The sequence below is a fragment of the Acanthaster planci genome, linkage group LG02 (assembly GCF_054643075.1).
Source record: "Acanthaster planci isolate LZ-2023a linkage group LG02, COTS_SCS, whole genome shotgun sequence".
Taxonomy (NCBI): domain Eukaryota; kingdom Metazoa; phylum Echinodermata; class Asteroidea; order Valvatida; family Acanthasteridae; genus Acanthaster; species Acanthaster planci.
In genome coordinates, this window is record NC_141778.1 from 33,654,122 (window position 1) to 33,669,838 (window position 15,717).

The window sequence follows — 15,717 nt, forward strand, 5'->3', positions numbered from 1 at the left end:
CTACTTAACGTAACGTTTGATCAGTTTATGCGCACTGTTTTCTTTAAGCACTGTCAGTCAGGCAATCTAAACCACATTTTTATCACGAATGTTGACTTCGGAGAGGTATCATGTACGTGTTCCGCCAAGGACTTTCTTCCTTGGGTGATCTTTGCTTGGGTGTTTTTAGAAGGCCCCTAACAGCTTCTAGAAAGCCTGTGGTCGTGAACCCCGGTCTCGCTGTGAATGTAAACACCTGTAGTTTAAGTGGAACCTGACTCACGCTGAACCAATGGAAAAGCACGTTTTTCCACCGTAACCGCCTAGCTCACAAAAAAATGTTACACCTAGTGGTAAATATTGCTGCTTGTTACGCGTTGTGGACGTGCTGCTTGGTTGTGTTCCCACGTTTTGTTGTTTGCAGTCTGCCGTGGGCAAAAGTGCCCCCAAAATTCTCTGAAAATGGACGAGGCTAGTATAGACCGGTTAAAGGCCTTTGTACAGCTTTGCCAGGAAAACCCAGCAGTTCTGCACTCGCCTCAGTTGGCATTCTACAAAGAGTGGTTGGAAAGGTGGTTGTTCAATCATACGTTTTGTCATTGCATTGGTATCGTGAGATAATTTATTTATTTAGCTTTGTCGTAGGCCTCATAGGCCTAAATGCCCAAATTTTGTTTGGCATGTTTTGTAGGGGTGCACAATATTTGGGTTTTGTTTTGTTTTATTCTGGGGGGGCCCTAACTGGAAATTTAACTTGTGTGTTTAGGCCTACGTGCCTACTTTTAATGAAGCAAATTTGTAGGCGTAGTGTTTTACAGGAAGAGTTCCATATACGGATGCCAGTAATTGTTCCCTGCAGCGATCTAGAAAACAAAAACATGGCCAGAAAAGTTCAATTTAGGACTAAAACAAGACATTTACTTAGAAAACACTTGGAATATTTCAGACCAGTCTCAATTAGCCCCACTAGTGTGGCTCGGACTCTCACTCCCGATCCATCCTTATGGATCGAGAGTGCGAGTCCGTGCCACACTAGTGGGGCTAAGTCTCAATGTGCGTTGTTGCAAAACATGACAGTGCACAGTCTGTTACCATGGTTACACTTGACTCTCAAACATGTTCAATAAAATCAAAATTATCTAGGCCCTAGGTTTACTTTTTCATAAAATGGGTCACGTGCTGTCAAGTGCAAACTTTGTCAGTTTTGTTGGCAAGGTTTTAACCTAGCTCGACCTTCAATCACGACAGTCAAAAGTGATTGCGCAAGTTTCAGTTTCTGCCTGCTGAGGCCAAGCGCATGACATGCTTGACTTTCACATTAATTACATGTTTTGCTGACATGTTGGTGGGCTTAGAATCATACGTCTGCATCAACATCGAGCTAGGAGTTCTCCAAATTTTGTCTTAAGAATTTCCTCAGTGAATTTGATTTAGCTTCCAGGGTGAAAGAAGCTGCACTGATTAAAACCCTGGAGATGCAACACAATATTTCATTGTTGAAATTCATCGGCTAAATGTGGCATGCATAAGACGTAGAAAGATAAAGCTAGATCCCAAGGCACCCTGCCTCCCCCCCCAAGAAGAGTCGTTATTTGTTGCAATGTCAGTATGAACAATGCTGCACCCTTGGAATGATCCCATTATACTCCATTCATCCTGCATCACATGTCTTTGAGACATTTGTAACACACACAGTTGGTGTGTCGGTCTTCAACCCCAACATAGTTTGTCAGTTTGGTGTGAATTGCATTGCATTGCATTTCAAAAAGACAGACAATGAGGAAAACTATTTTTATTTATTGTCTCTTGACCCATTGCTTGCATTTCCTTGCACTTGCAGCCTTGGTGCAGAGCTACCCACCCCTGCCGTGCCCACATCAGCTAGTGATGAAAACCAGGAGGTGAGTACATGTATATAGCAAGCAAAATTTCAACAAAATGTCAATAGTGCAAGCATTTTGGTTCAGAAATAATGTGTTTACAGTACTAAATTTCATTTTCAATATGTTACATTTCAAATGTCTAAGTGTGATTTTTGAACAACAGAGTACAGAAACAACTATGCTGCTTATTTAGCTCACCTAACTGCCATCTTGTTTGTGTGACCAATCAAGAAAAGAAAGATGGCAGCCTTCACTCGGCCTTCACTCTTCATGCAAAATGTTGGTTTCACTGAATGTACATATAAGACTGTGGATACATTTTCATGTCGTTGATGCTTGTCATTGCTAGATAGCACAGCCACCACACACAATCTTTCCTGTTTTTCTTTCACTCACTCCTCATTGTATATTATGTATGTCCAGAAAATCCAATTCCACACAGGACAAGAAGCTCAGGGATATTTGCATGGTTTTTATTGAATGTCATTTTAAATCTTGACCCCAACTCTCCCCCAATTGCATGAAATTACAAAAGAGCTACAGGGATAGTCAACCAGCATTTTTATTGGACTGACTCTTGGAAGCTACATGTATGTTAACATGAACAACAATTCTTTAAGAGTGTAACTGATCAGAGGCTGCCACAGTAAACCTTACTGTTGTGGGCCAGTGGAGTAGATTTCATTTTTTTAAAAATTAAGTCATGTGTCGCATCCTAATATTAAGGGTTGTTCTTGTTTGTTATCCAGCCGGAAAGTGAGCCTGTCCCAGAACCAGAACCAGCAATGGAACCGGAACCAGAACTGGAACCGGAACCAGAACCAGAACCAAGCAGTGAGGAAAGTGATCTAGGTGTGTGTGAACTGCATTTATTTAGTTATTTAGCCTTTGACTTTTTGAAAAAATGATATCACAAATTTCTTAAATCTTAAATGCAAACTACTCAGCTTTTCAAATTTGCCAGACATGATGATTGATAGTTGTTTTAATTTTTAAGAATTTAATTAGCGGAAGGTGACACAATGATGGAGCAACTTAACGCTCTCCATTTGTCCTACCCCACCTGCTTCCAGAGTTAGACATGGAAGGCGTGATAGAAGGTGACACAGATGAGCCCGAGCCCATGGGGGATGACTCATTGGACGTGACAGACGAGATGATGGAGGAGGCTTCGGACAAGAGGTCACTGGCCATGGCAGCTCTCAACGAGGGTAACTTTGAGGAGGCGATCAAGCTCTTTACAGAAGCCATTGTGAAGAACCCACTTTCTGCTCTGCTGTATGCTAAGAGAGCTAGGTAAGAGGACAGTTGTGAAACCTCATTGGGGTCCAGATATGATGTCTCTTTAATGGCCAAAGCGATGACTGTAGTACTAGTTTCTCATGTTTAAGTTTGCAAATTGTACATAAGTGTAAATTTCACAAATGTTTAGTTTGAAATCAGTTACACTGAGTAACAGCAGTATGGCAAGCGATGTTGACCAAACATTTCATCTTATCCAAGGTGCAATCAATTTTTTTATTAGTGTCTTCATCAAAATGAAGAAGCCTAATGCAGCAATTCGGGACAGCAACAAGGCCATTAAGCTCAACCCAGACTCGGCCCAGGGCTACAAATGGAAGGGAATTGCTCACCGGTTGCTGGGTCAGTGGGAACTGGCCGCTAAGAATCTCCAGAGTGCTTGCAAGCTGGACTTTGATGAGGTGGCATACTCCACGCTGAAAGAAGTGGAACCAAATGTAAGTAACATTTGCTTCTCTCATATATAAAATGGTTTTCCATCGACTAAGTTTATGGATGTCAGACAAAACTAACCCTGACCTTGCTGAATCCAGTAGCAGGAACAGTTTGGTTTGTTTATCAGAAATTGAAAAGGGACCTTTTGTGCCAGTTTTTGGATTCTGTTAGATTCAGCAGGTTTTTTTTCTGCAGTTGAGTGGATTTTATTGACATTCTGTTGAAAGGCACTTGGAGAAAAACCGGAGAGAGTAAGAGAATTGGAAACTGGTGTTCACTTATAGTTGCAAGCGTTCTGACGTCTCCATGAGACTAAGCCAAATGTCACATCGAAGTTCTGTGAAGTTTTTCAAACAAGATTGATTTTAAATTAGATTTTTAAAGGCTTATGAGCATTTTTCAAAACAAGTGGATTCAGCTTAGCCTTTGGTTTCAGCTATTTTGAAGCAGCGTTCGAAACCACATGTTCAAGCTCTGACTGGAACCAGCAAAACCAAAGTCTAAGCCGAATCCACTCATTTCGAAAATGCTTTATGATACTTATTCGACTCATTAGGCAAAGTTAAGTTGAAATTTGCCAGAAGGGGCCAAGAAAAGTCAACATTTTATGACCAGTAACCGTGAGACCTTGAGGTCACAAATTAAAGTAGCCAGCGAGCAGCGACCTATTGACCTTAACCCTAACAGTTCTGCATAAAATTTGGCTTGCAGTACTCAGTACTACAAATTACCAAGCAGTAATTTGAGCCCGAAGGACCTAGCGCTACAAATTAGTACTTCTGGCTGGGGCACCCTCCATTTTTACTCCATTGTTACAGAGAACAATAAAGTCGTGCATTCATAGTACAATGTATGGTACATTGTCTTATCTATTGTATTTTATGGCTTCAGAGAACAATAAGGTCATGCCCTCTTACAAGTGACAGCACTGAATGCTACATTTTACTAGTAAGTAGTATTCAGTCAGGACTAAAGAAGTATCATTTGAAAAAATGATCCTGTGATTTCATATAGGACATAGATAACGAACCAAACTGAAAACTACTGTAGGTCTGTGGTTACAAGGTCCCATACACTATGTACAGAAAGCTGACTTTGTTTTCTGAATGATTATGTGGGATGGGGAAAAATCGGGGGTGTGAGATTTCAGCTTTTTAGCCGATATTAGCTTGTTTGTTAAGATTAGACTCTGAATTTCAACTTTTTTTGTGTACCTGCTTTGAATAAAATTTTGGGGACTTTTTAAATGTCAGCATTTTACTAGTTCTTAGTTGTTTTTGTAAGTGGCCACTCACACCTCTGATAAAAATATTGATAACTGCAAGACGCAAAACAAGAAATTCACTTGCTGTCAGAGAGATCCTTTATTTTCCTTCCATCATGTCCATTGGCAAAAATGCCCAATGAAAACCATTAATATTTTATAAGGTTTACTTTCATTGGAGTGCTTTTAACTAAACTTGTGCATTTTCTACAGCTGCAATGCTGCATACAAAGTTCTTTTTAGCTATTCTAGATTTTGTTAAAGCAAGATTGGCAAGAGAAATCAATGTCACTAAAAATCACACCTTCTTGTACACTACCATGTCAAATTCATTTAATTCCACACACAATGAATGTTGAGCCTGTGGAATCAACACTCTGAACTCAATAAAATCCTGTTGAATTCAATCAGGAATTAAGGCTTACAGAAATGGAAAGCATTTAGGCTGATTAGCTGACGTCAGAACGATGCATGTACAGTGTACATGCATTATTCTGGCGATGACATCATCCAGTCAGCCTGGGAGCGCGAACGGCCAAAAGGGGATTTTTTTGTTGGCGACGAAATGCAGGATCTTTTTATTCATTTTGCGGTCACAATTAATGGGGTAAACACTAAATTTCGGATGTTTTTGAAATAGTTACGTATTTATTGTTATTTTGAAATACTTCATGCGAGCTAAATGTTTTCTATTTCTGTAATCCTTTAAGATATAACACAAATTTGAAATAATGTGCTAGGTTTTCAGGAGAAGCACTGTGTATGCTTTGCAACTTTGAAAACACATCCCAACAGGTTTTGGCATCGATTTGAATTCTTTTCAAATGTTCAATAGTTTAAAAATAATTTTCCAATCCTAGACCTAATATCATGACAAAATGTCTGTCACTGCTCATGCCAGACACTTACTGCACTGACATCAACCACACTTCACAGAAAAACAAGAAAACAAGTCCCATTATTATTCTACTGTCAACTTCTTCACAAGTAGCTCAAACATTTACATTTGCCTGTTTTACAGGAATTGAAATCAGTTTAAATCACACACTTAACAAGTGCACGTCAATGATTTTCAGGTGGAATTTCATGACACATTGCACATCAAAATTTGCATGAATAATTGCACTACAGTCACAGTTTGAAGCTGCCCACAAGTCATTTGTAAATATTCCAACACTTGGAAATATTCTTAGCAAAAAAGTCAATGGATAAACCAGGGTGCTTGATATCTAATATACACTGGACAGCAAAAGAAACTTGCCACTTCTGTCAAAGGCCACACATAAAAATTCACTCCATAGAAATAAACAATTTTTGTACACAGGTATGCTGCAATACCCCTTACTAATCATATGCCCAAAAACAAGTGATTATCTTTATAACAAAGAAGAAATTGACATGCACAGCAACTTGGTTACTGAATCAAAAGTCACAGAATGAGCCTCAAGTACTACGTTGAAATCAATGTCACAGGACGAAATAAAGAAGTCACAATCATTACTTTTCAATGTGTATGCATAGTCAGTAAGGATGTCATCCCTATACAGAAACTCATGCACATCATTCTGACAAAACAGGTGTTCACTTTGTCATTGGTTGTTTAAAATGTTGTCCATTCATAAAAATTCACTCCATAGAAATAAACAATTTTTGTACACAGGTATGCTGCAATACCCCTTACTAATCATATGCCCAAAAACAAGTGATTATCTTTATAACAAAGAAGAAATTGACATGCACAGCAACTTGGTTACTGAATCAAAAGTCACAGAATGAGCCTCAAGTACTACGTCGAAATCAATGTCACAGGACGAAATAAAGAAGTCACAATCATTACTTTTCAATGTGTATGCATAGTCAGTAAGGATGTCATCCCTATACAGAAACTCATGCACATCATTCTGACAAAACAGGTGTTCACTTTGTCATTGGTTGTTTAAAATGTTGTCCATTCATGGGTCATTTTTGCTTGGTGGAGAGTGTTTTTGTGTGTAACTTTTGATTCAGTAACCAAGTTACTGTGCATGCCAATTTCTTCTTCCTTATAAAGATAATCACTTGCTTTTGGGCATGTGATTAGTAAGGGGTATTGCAGCATACCTGTCTATAAAATTGTTTATTTCCATGGAGTGAATTTTTATGTGTGGCCTTTGACAGAAGTGGCAAGTTTCTTTTGCTGTCCAGTGTAATTTCAAAATTGATTCAGACTTAATGATAGGGACTGTCACCAACAATCTACATGTGTAAATCATACAATGTTAAGTATCTTTTACATGTAAAATACAAAAGAATGGGGACAAACTTCTAAAGTGCAAAATGCCTCCCTTTCGGTCCAGCCAAGTGCATTTAGTTTTTCAGGATAAACTAAAGAGTGGAACTGCACAATAGAAAATAACGATTCGTTTTAGTAACTGTTCAAAATGTGAATTTGGAATGGTTCAGTCAGTGCATAGTACATGTAATAAAATAGGAATTCAAGCAATTGATTTTAAACCAGCCTGGTACCACATAAGTTGAATTCAACTTAATTGTTGGGGGGGGTTCCACACTTGCAATTCTTTATTATTGTCAGGGTTTAGAGTACATATTTTTCTCGGATTGTATGCATCCTCCCTGTGTGCTGCACTCACCACTCAGCCCAGATTCCTTCTGGATGGACTCCAGAAGTTTGGGCAGATCTATGGAGATTGCCTGTTCGATGCGATCCAATAAACAACCTGAGAAGTAACTGCATTGAGTTTCCAGTGGTTGAAAAGAATCGATTGGGTTGATGGCAAAAAAGGTCTTGAACTCCTCTGGGTCTGGCAGATCATACTTGCTGATGTTGGCGTGTGCTAAGACTGTCTTGAATATGTTATACTTGTCAGGGTTCTGGACAATGTCACGCATGGTGTCCTCTGGATTGCCCATCAGGGCAATGGGCTTATTGCGATTAAATTTCTTTAGGTATTCATTGACTGTCACGGCATGGGTACGGATTTCTTTAGCCCGACGACGGACTGTAGCTATCTTGTTGTGCAGTTGGTTTTCAATCATGTTGTTTAGATCTATCAGTAGAGATTTCTCTTCAGACAAGAAGAGATCCTTGTATGTCTGGAGCTGGAAAGGTTTCTGCCAGAAAGAACCAACATAGACACGTGGTGGCTCAGTCACATTGATAAGGGGGGCAAGATTCCAGAATAGAGCACCATACACACGCATCAGCTCATTTGGTGCTATAGTGTCTGCTTTGTTCATTATGATCCTGATCTGGGACTCGCGTCCCTTCAAGCGCTTGAATGTGGACTCGAGCTCTGTCCCAACATCTAACTTTGTGGGGTCAAACACCACAAAGATGAGATCAGCACGGTCCATGAACCACTCACAGACCTCGTTAAAAGGGTATCCCCGTTCCTGCTGCTTACGGTTCTCAATGATGCCAGGTGTGTCCACAAGCGTCACTTTCTCCAGCATCTTGTGTGGGTACTCCATCCCGTAAAACCGCTCCAAGAACCCATTGCCAAACCTCTCCAAGCTACCAAATGACCTCTTTCCATCTGTAGCAAGTACAAGGCCCTCCACAGAGCGATACTGGCTACCATGCATTACGACTGTGAAATCTGCTGTCGTTGGCTCTGCCCCTGAACATGAGTAGAAAATCATAGCCCATGCTGTAAATCATTCCAAGTTTGGTTGAATTCCATGGAGCCAACAACCACACTAAGAAGTAGTGTAGTAAAAATGGATACCACAGAGTTTTTAAATGTGACATATAAGTACATGCATATAAGGAAACAAAATGCTGGAAACCATTCAGAAATATTTACCACAGAATAGTGCTAGTGCTGGAAATACTGATCTAGGATACATGTGTCCTGATTCATGACAATTATTGTGGTGATTTTGTTTCAAATTTGTTGTCATGTTACCTGTTGGTAGTCGCTGTTCATCCTCCAGTCCAACAAGATAGTTGATCATGGTTGATTTGCCTGCACTCCATGGTCCAAGAAATAATACCATGGGCTTGGCATCAAGCTCACCATCTGATACAATGAAGAAGTTTAAAATTTGATTTGATTTGGGAAAAAAGTATTTTCTGAGACATCTTTCACTGTCGGAAGCTAATCTGTTGGGATCATGGCAATGTCAGGTGGACACTTGTCTCATGATACTGGCACATGATGTTTTTTTTCATTAAGTGTGTCCAATTTTAACAGGATACCAGTGTGTACATGTAAAATGCCCATGATTATTTGAAAGAAAATTATCACTTTTTTCCCCCCCAAAGATGACAAAGAGACTAAATTATTCTGAGGAACCTTACCTGACAGGGCTGGGTGTCCCATAGTCTCAAACTTGTAAGCCTCTGCCATGGGCTCAATGGATAGGTGGTATATGTTCTTCATCTTCTCAATGCTGTCCTGGACAAACTTTGCATCCAGAAGAAGCCCCTGCCGGTCAAGATTCAGGAGGTCAAAGATGTGGTCTCGGCTCCTGCTGATTGTATCGATAGGGAGTGTCATACCGTGTTTGTCAGTGGCTGTCTTGTCTGAAGGCGGAGAGGGCTTTGTATGTTCCTGAGATGAAGATGCTTCACTGGGTGGGGTTTTCTGTTGAGGAGCATCTAAGGATAAAAGCATAATGAATGAACAGTTCAGTTTAATAGATTGTTGTTCACTCTTACTGTCTAAAGATGAACTTTGTGAAAAATTTGCCTTTCAGAACATTCGCTCCTCGGACTCTTTCCCAGTGGTGTAAATTGCACAGCATATTATGCTGTAGCAGCTACATCTGTATAATTGCTCAGTTTAGAGGATGCGTTGAATTAACGAAGGTTATGTCCAGTCTATGTTTGGCCATGCAGAAGTCTTGAAAGTACATGTAAAAAGAATGAATAATTGCATTGAACTTGTATCATTTTTATACCAATTATTGAAACCCACTGCAAAGCAGCTCACAACTCCAGCAGATAATATACTGCACATCAGGTACACTACATACATGTGCATGTATGTACAGTTTGCACAGTGACAGTGTGAAGCAGCGGTAGGCCCCCTAGGCCTAGTAGGCCACCTTACTGAAGTACAGTAGATCACAAGATGCATATAGTATAACTCATGCATGTAGCAAGTGTACACAAAATTTTGATGCTTTATAGGTGGCCAGTTCACGTGTTTGCACATATTTGTACATTACAGTACCAGAAATAATGAGTAAAACGTATTTGAAGTACAAGTGCATTTAGGCCTGCATGTGTAGGCGACAGAACATGTACCACATGTATATGATCTGTGATATGATTGATGCCAACTAACCATGCTAACTAGACTGCCCATATGCGCACAAAAGGTCTTTGACTTACCCTTACAACTCACAGAAGAAATCAGTAGTGCCAGAGTTGCTACCCAGATGATTGGTCTTGATGTTGGTTGACAAATGAAACCATGATTAGGGCTTTTATGCTTCCCCCTTCGCTCGTTTGTCCGAGCAAAGCAAAAACACCTGCCCATACTGTGTGCAGCCATGTTGGGAGTGACCCTTAAGTTGTTAGAAAAATGAACCTGTGATTGAATCGGGGATCGGCTCATAATGTTCTGCAGGATGCTTGTGTGATATCAAATAATTATATTAGTATGCAATGAATTCATACCTTTTCTCCTGATCTGTTTCAGGCCAAACTGATTTCAGAACATAAACGAAAGTATGAAAGAAAGCGAGAAGAGAAGGAGATCAAGGAGAAACTGGAGCGAGTCAAGAAAGCCAAGGCAGCTCAAGAAAAAGCCAGAAAGGTATGGTTCCCTACACCACCTCGGGAAGAATCCTGCAGAATAGACCTTTAGAATGGGTGGGCCTTGAATCGGCTTTTTTTCATTCAGACATGAACTCTAAAACTATTTCCCCCAACACTCAGGACTTGCTCTCTTAAGTTAAATCAGGTCCTGGCAGAAGTGTTGCAGCTCCCAGAAAACTTGGCACATATTTGAGAGCTAGCTGGTTCTTACAAGATAGTGGACATTACCTAGTCGTTGACGTGAGCATTTTGAGGTGTAGCACTTTCTGGGGAAAGTTGGCATATTCCATAATTTTGGATTGGCTAAAGTTTGCTAATCATTGTCACTAGTAGTCACTCATTTACTCTAGCATTAGCAGCCAAGATGTTTACGGTAGGTCTTGAATCAAAAGAAGTGTCTTTTACCTTGTGAGGTAATTCTGTAGTATTTTGAGGGTTTGGTAAGTTTGTGTAGGATCCCTTGTTAATCTATATCCCCTGGTTGTATATTTTTAGGAAGAGGAAGAGCGCAAAAAGAACAGGGGCCCCTCTGGTGGTTTTCCAGGCGGAATGCCGGGCGGGATGCCAGGTGGTTTTCCAGGCGGGTTTCCAGGTGGTTTTCCAGGAGCAGGTGGTTTTCCAGGAGCAGGTGGTTTTCCAGGAGCAGGTGGTTTTCCAGGAGCAGGCGGTTTTCCAGGAGCAGGCGGCATGGGTGGTGCGGGGGGCATGGGGGGTGCCAGTGGAATGCCAGGTGGAATCGACCTGAATGACCTGCAGGGACTCATGCAAGACCCAGAGATCATGGCTGCTTTCCAGGTCAGTTGGATTCCCAAACCATCCCAAATCCCACAAACTCTTAAATATGTTTGTGACAGAGTCTGACTGTATAGCCCATCCTCTGTCACTGTACTCAAAAGTTAGCACTTAGTTGTTGCACAGCGCTTGTTGAAGGAATGTTCGAGGAGTTTCTTTGCATTTTTTTCCTTCTGTAGAGGTAATCTTTGTAATTAATTATGGTTTCTCGATAAAACCTGTTTTTAATAAAAGTACGTGTATGTGAAAACAAGGTTTCCCCTGGGGTCCTGATATGTTTGAGGTGGTCGAACAAACTTTGCCAAAATTCTTGTGCCTAAAACAAAAGCGAGTATGATAAAAAAGGCCTCAAATAAACTCTATATAGTCTAATAGTACAGTTACTCCAAATTTCTCTTCTAAAATAAATTGATTTTGTATTTTGTGTCCCTCTTTACCATTCTGAATGACTTCAAACTGATTTATCTCAAAATATCTTAATTATTTTGCTTTTTCCTTCCACCTTTGTCTATTTCAAGTGTGAAGTAGTAAAATTCAACAGAAAAAGCCTGTATAAAATTACAACAAATACATCTTGAAATAAGAAAAGGCCTGGTCACTAAAATCAGTGAGGTGGGTCACCTCACAGTTGAATAGGCAGGGAAAACCTCACTTGAAAATGCTTCATAGCTTAATTAGAGAAAGCAAAGAGAGAAAAGTGCAGAAATTTTATAAAAGGCAAAATGTAGGATGAACAGTTAATACTAAGTTTAAGATATGAGGGTTCTGAAAACAACTGATTTCATTTTTTAAAATTCAAAATTACCCATTTACAGATTGTATTTATGAGTTAAATTATTTCATTTAAATTATACAGGTTTTCTGCTGTTTGGGAAATTAGGTTGTGTGTGACTCATGTGTACTTGTTCTCATATAGGACCCTGAAGTCATGGCAGCATTCAGTGATGTCAGTCAACACCCAGAAAACATGAAGAAATACCAGAGCAACCCCAAGATAGCTAACCTCATTACCAAGATGCAGTCTAAATTTGGCAAGGGTGATACCCCACCCCCACAACCACCGCCACCTAGTGATGTAGACTAAATGTACCCCTTCTTCCAAGCTTTCATCCTGAATGGATTGCGGTAAGACCATGTTGGTTTTAGTGACTTTTCTTATAGAAGTCTGTGACAGTGGGATAGTATGATTACTGTACATGCAAACTTGTATAGTAATAATGATGTGAACCATTATGTCTGCAGAGATCTTGGATAAGGCATTGAAAATCAGAAATGATTCTTTTTTGGGCAAAACAGGGCAAACCTTTGCGGGTGATTCTGACAGTTTACCTACTTTTTTATGATCATTTTCAAACACACTGTAAATTCAGGACTTTCTCAAAACATTACAAGATTTATTTCTCATCACACTGTTTTGGACTAACCACCCTAACTTTTGCAACTTTACCCGTAACATTCCCACTGCATTAGTGCCTGAAATTTGACCTCTGATGGCGCGCTTCCGGAACCCTTGGATAGGAAAAAGAATGTGCAAAGATTTTAGAATTGGTACTATTTTTTTGTTCAGTTACTTCTTTCAAAAACCAACTCAGAAAAGGGGCCTTGAAAAATATATGCTAGTATATCAATTTATAGAAACTGGCAGAAATAGCCTGCCAAAAATTGACCCATCACTTCTGAAAATCTAAAATACATGAACAGTCCAATACGGTGGTCTCGTACACAGATGAACATTTACGGTTTGAAACGCTAAGGTAGTTCGTCGGTAAAAGCTGAAATAATAACAGATCAAAATGTTTTATGAACTTTTTTAATTTATAAGGTAATAAAATTAAAGCAGTAATCTACTTTTACAAAAGATTCCAATATTTTATCTAACCTTTTTGCTGACAAAACTATGTCATGTTAACTCAACAGAATCTGGAAACTGGAATCGTCAGCAGGTAGGCAAGTCTTTGCAACACTGTACAGTCTCGTTTTCACGTAAGTACGGGGCTTGAAAACAAACATGCACGAACAAAGAGACCCAGGTACGACATCGCCGGACGTGACAGGTCGTTCATGAAATTCGTATTTTACCCATCTCCCCAGGTGATTTTCGTAAATATTACTTGAGGAAGACAAAGGTAAAATTCCAATATGAGTGTTTCGTTGGGAGATTTCAGTTAGGAATTATTTTTCCAAAAGTTATGAAATTATAGGACGGCCCAATGTAATATCCCCATAGGCGGACCGCGCAGGGGTTCTCGCTGCATGACCTTTTACTTTTAGGCACTATTTCAATCCTGTCACTAAGGGCATCATTTTTTTTTTCTTTATTTGCATTGACTTTTTGTTTTTTTTATGTTTTTTGTTTTGCCATCACTTTTATAATGGGAAATAATCTAGATTTCATCTTCTCATTTTTAATTTGTTAAACTTCACAGTTTTTCTACCTTGTTCCCAATCATGCCTTTGACATATTTTCTTATAAATGTTTCACATAATGAAAAAATACTCTATGGGATTTTGTTGTGCATGAAGTCATAAAATGTGGCTGTACAATGTCCAATTTTTACCAATGAGATCATGCCACTGTAGTTTCATGCAGCAAGCAGATTAGTCACTCAGTAAAACTTGGGATTTGCAAGTTTTCAGGGGGGGGACCTTTTCGCAAGAATTTTAGTAAATTAAAGTTCGACTTTTGAGCAGATTCCTTTTTCCATGAGTTCTTCTCACAAATGATTTCCCCACATAGAATCGGTTCTACCTGTGTTCATTAAGTGTAGCTGCAATGATCTTCTCTTCTTCAGTGTATGAAAACTCGTTTATATTCCTATTTGGTAAAATGCATTGAAAAGGGCACTTTTTTAAATACTTAAAAACTGAGGGCGCTGTTGCTGTGATGTCATCCAGGAAGACATAGATCAGTGCGTAAGTGTTCTGTGCAAATTGTGAACCCAGAATTAACTTGCTGAAACAATCGGAGGAAACTTTCTGAGGAAAGGGATTGATGCTTGGTTATTGCTATCCACATAAACCACAATGACTAAGCAAAGAAAACAACATTTAGTCCAGCAAAACTAAAAAATGAGGACTTTTTCGTGTACAAACCAATTTTACATCGAGGTTTTCTTCTTGAGGTGACATCACAGTTTTGCTCGTGACTATGGAAATATCATTAGCATAAAGGCTAAAAGGGCAGTAAATTTATCTTTGAAATAATGAAACAAAAGTTGAAATGAGGTTAACTGAGACACAAAGGTGCATAGTGAAGGTTTGTTTCAAAACAAGTTGATTGCAGCCACTAACTTACCCCCATAATTCTGCTTCGAAAAACTGGCATCAGAAATAATTGTAATTAACATATAAACAAGTAACGTGTAATTCTGACAAAATAAACAATCAATGAAATTAGATTTGTCTGTTGTTTGTTTTGTTTTCTTATCACCTTATCACAAAAGTTTGAAACCATCTGGCTATTTTTTGTTTCTAGTTATGCCTTACCTGTCGATTGCATAACGTCAAACGTGCAACTGGAAAAACTGTGAAGCAGAAGCATCTGATCTAAAAGTCCCAGGCAAGGGAACACGATGCTTGAAAAATTTGAAACACAAAATAACATACAAAATCAAAATGAGACGAATAATTTGAAAAAGAACTAGAGAGAAGTGTTTGTAAACAAGTACAAACACCGAGCTGTTTTGGGACTGTTTTACCAACAAAATAAGTATTGTTGATCAAAGCTCTCAATGTAACCCAAATGCTGGCTTGAAAACGTGTACAAAGTCAAGGGGCTGAAATAAATATTAAAAAAACAAAAGAGTAAATCACATGATGACGTCATCATGACGTCATTTATTTAGAATAATATCTGTATCAAGGTCTTTGTTGGCTGTTACTTTGAAAACGATCAAACATCCGAAAGGGTTCAAAATTGTGCCTTGAAAACGCGTACAAAGTTAATGGGCAAAAAACCTCATTTGGAGAAACACTGCTCCTTTAAGTTCATGTCACGTGGTTTGCGCTTAAACTGAACAATTGTTATGAAATATTACTTCTTAGGCATATTTCAAATAAAATAACAGAGCGTAAAGTACCCGATTTCTCCTTCGTTCTTATAGTAATCTTGCGCCGAAGTTAAAGACTACTTGTTAACGGTTTGTTGAAAATTGAAAGCCTAGGCAGGTGTAACCGTAATTCTGCAATAGCGCCCTCATAGCCTGATATAAGACAGTCCGAAAACTGTGTGCAGTCTGTGTACAAAGTCTATGGGGAAAAATTAATTCTTAAAAATCAATAATAAATAAACT

At 39.2% G+C, this 15,717-nt stretch overlaps 2 protein-coding genes across 2 annotated transcripts; one reads left to right on the forward strand and one right to left on the reverse strand.

Moving 5' to 3' along the window:
* The first annotated feature begins 320 nt into the window (after positions 1 to 320).
* Positions 321 to 14,821, forward strand: LOC110983717 (hsc70-interacting protein-like). Its single transcript, XM_022243196.2, has 9 exons — positions 321 to 551; positions 1,820 to 1,880; positions 2,612 to 2,714; positions 2,936 to 3,158; positions 3,388 to 3,601; positions 10,515 to 10,631; positions 11,129 to 11,428; positions 12,342 to 12,550; positions 13,343 to 14,821. The coding sequence occupies exons 1-8, from the start codon at positions 442 to 444 to the stop codon at positions 12,507 to 12,509; spliced, it is 1,296 nt and encodes a 431-aa protein (XP_022098888.2). The 5' UTR covers positions 321 to 441; the 3' UTR covers positions 12,510 to 12,550; positions 13,343 to 14,821.
* LOC110983716 (sarcalumenin-like) lies at positions 4,940 to 10,445 on the reverse strand. Its single transcript, XM_022243195.2, has 4 exons — positions 10,205 to 10,445; positions 9,167 to 9,466; positions 8,772 to 8,885; positions 4,940 to 8,483 (listed from the first exon to the last, which is right to left on the reverse strand). The coding sequence occupies exons 1-4, from the start codon at positions 10,428 to 10,430 to the stop codon at positions 7,432 to 7,434; spliced, it is 1,692 nt and encodes a 563-aa protein (XP_022098887.2). The 5' UTR covers positions 10,431 to 10,445; the 3' UTR covers positions 4,940 to 7,431.
* Positions 14,822 to 15,717: the final 896 nt, after the last annotated feature.

Excerpts from the sequence above, each read along its gene's own strand:
- LOC110983717 (XM_022243196.2), top strand. The coding sequence starts at position 442 with ATGGACGAGGCTAGTATAGACCGGTTAAAGGCCTTTGTACAGCTTTGC. Across the intron at positions 2,715-2,935 it reads CAGTGAGGAAAGTGATCTAG|AGTTAGACATGGAAGGCGTG; the intron begins GTGTGTGTGAAC and ends ACCTGCTTCCAG. Across the intron at positions 11,429-12,341 it reads AGATCATGGCTGCTTTCCAG|GACCCTGAAGTCATGGCAGC; the intron begins GTCAGTTGGATT and ends GTTCTCATATAG.
- LOC110983716 (XM_022243195.2), bottom strand. The coding sequence starts at position 10,430 with ATGAGCCGATCCCCGATTCAATCACAGGTTCATTTTTCTAACAACTTA. Across the intron at positions 8,886-9,166 it reads GGGACACCCAGCCCTGTCAG|ATGGTGAGCTTGATGCCAAG; the intron begins GTAAGGTTCCTC and ends TCATTGTATCAG. Across the intron at positions 8,484-8,771 it reads TGAACAGCGACTACCAACAG|GGGCAGAGCCAACGACAGCA; the intron begins GTAACATGACAA and ends ACTCATGTTCAG.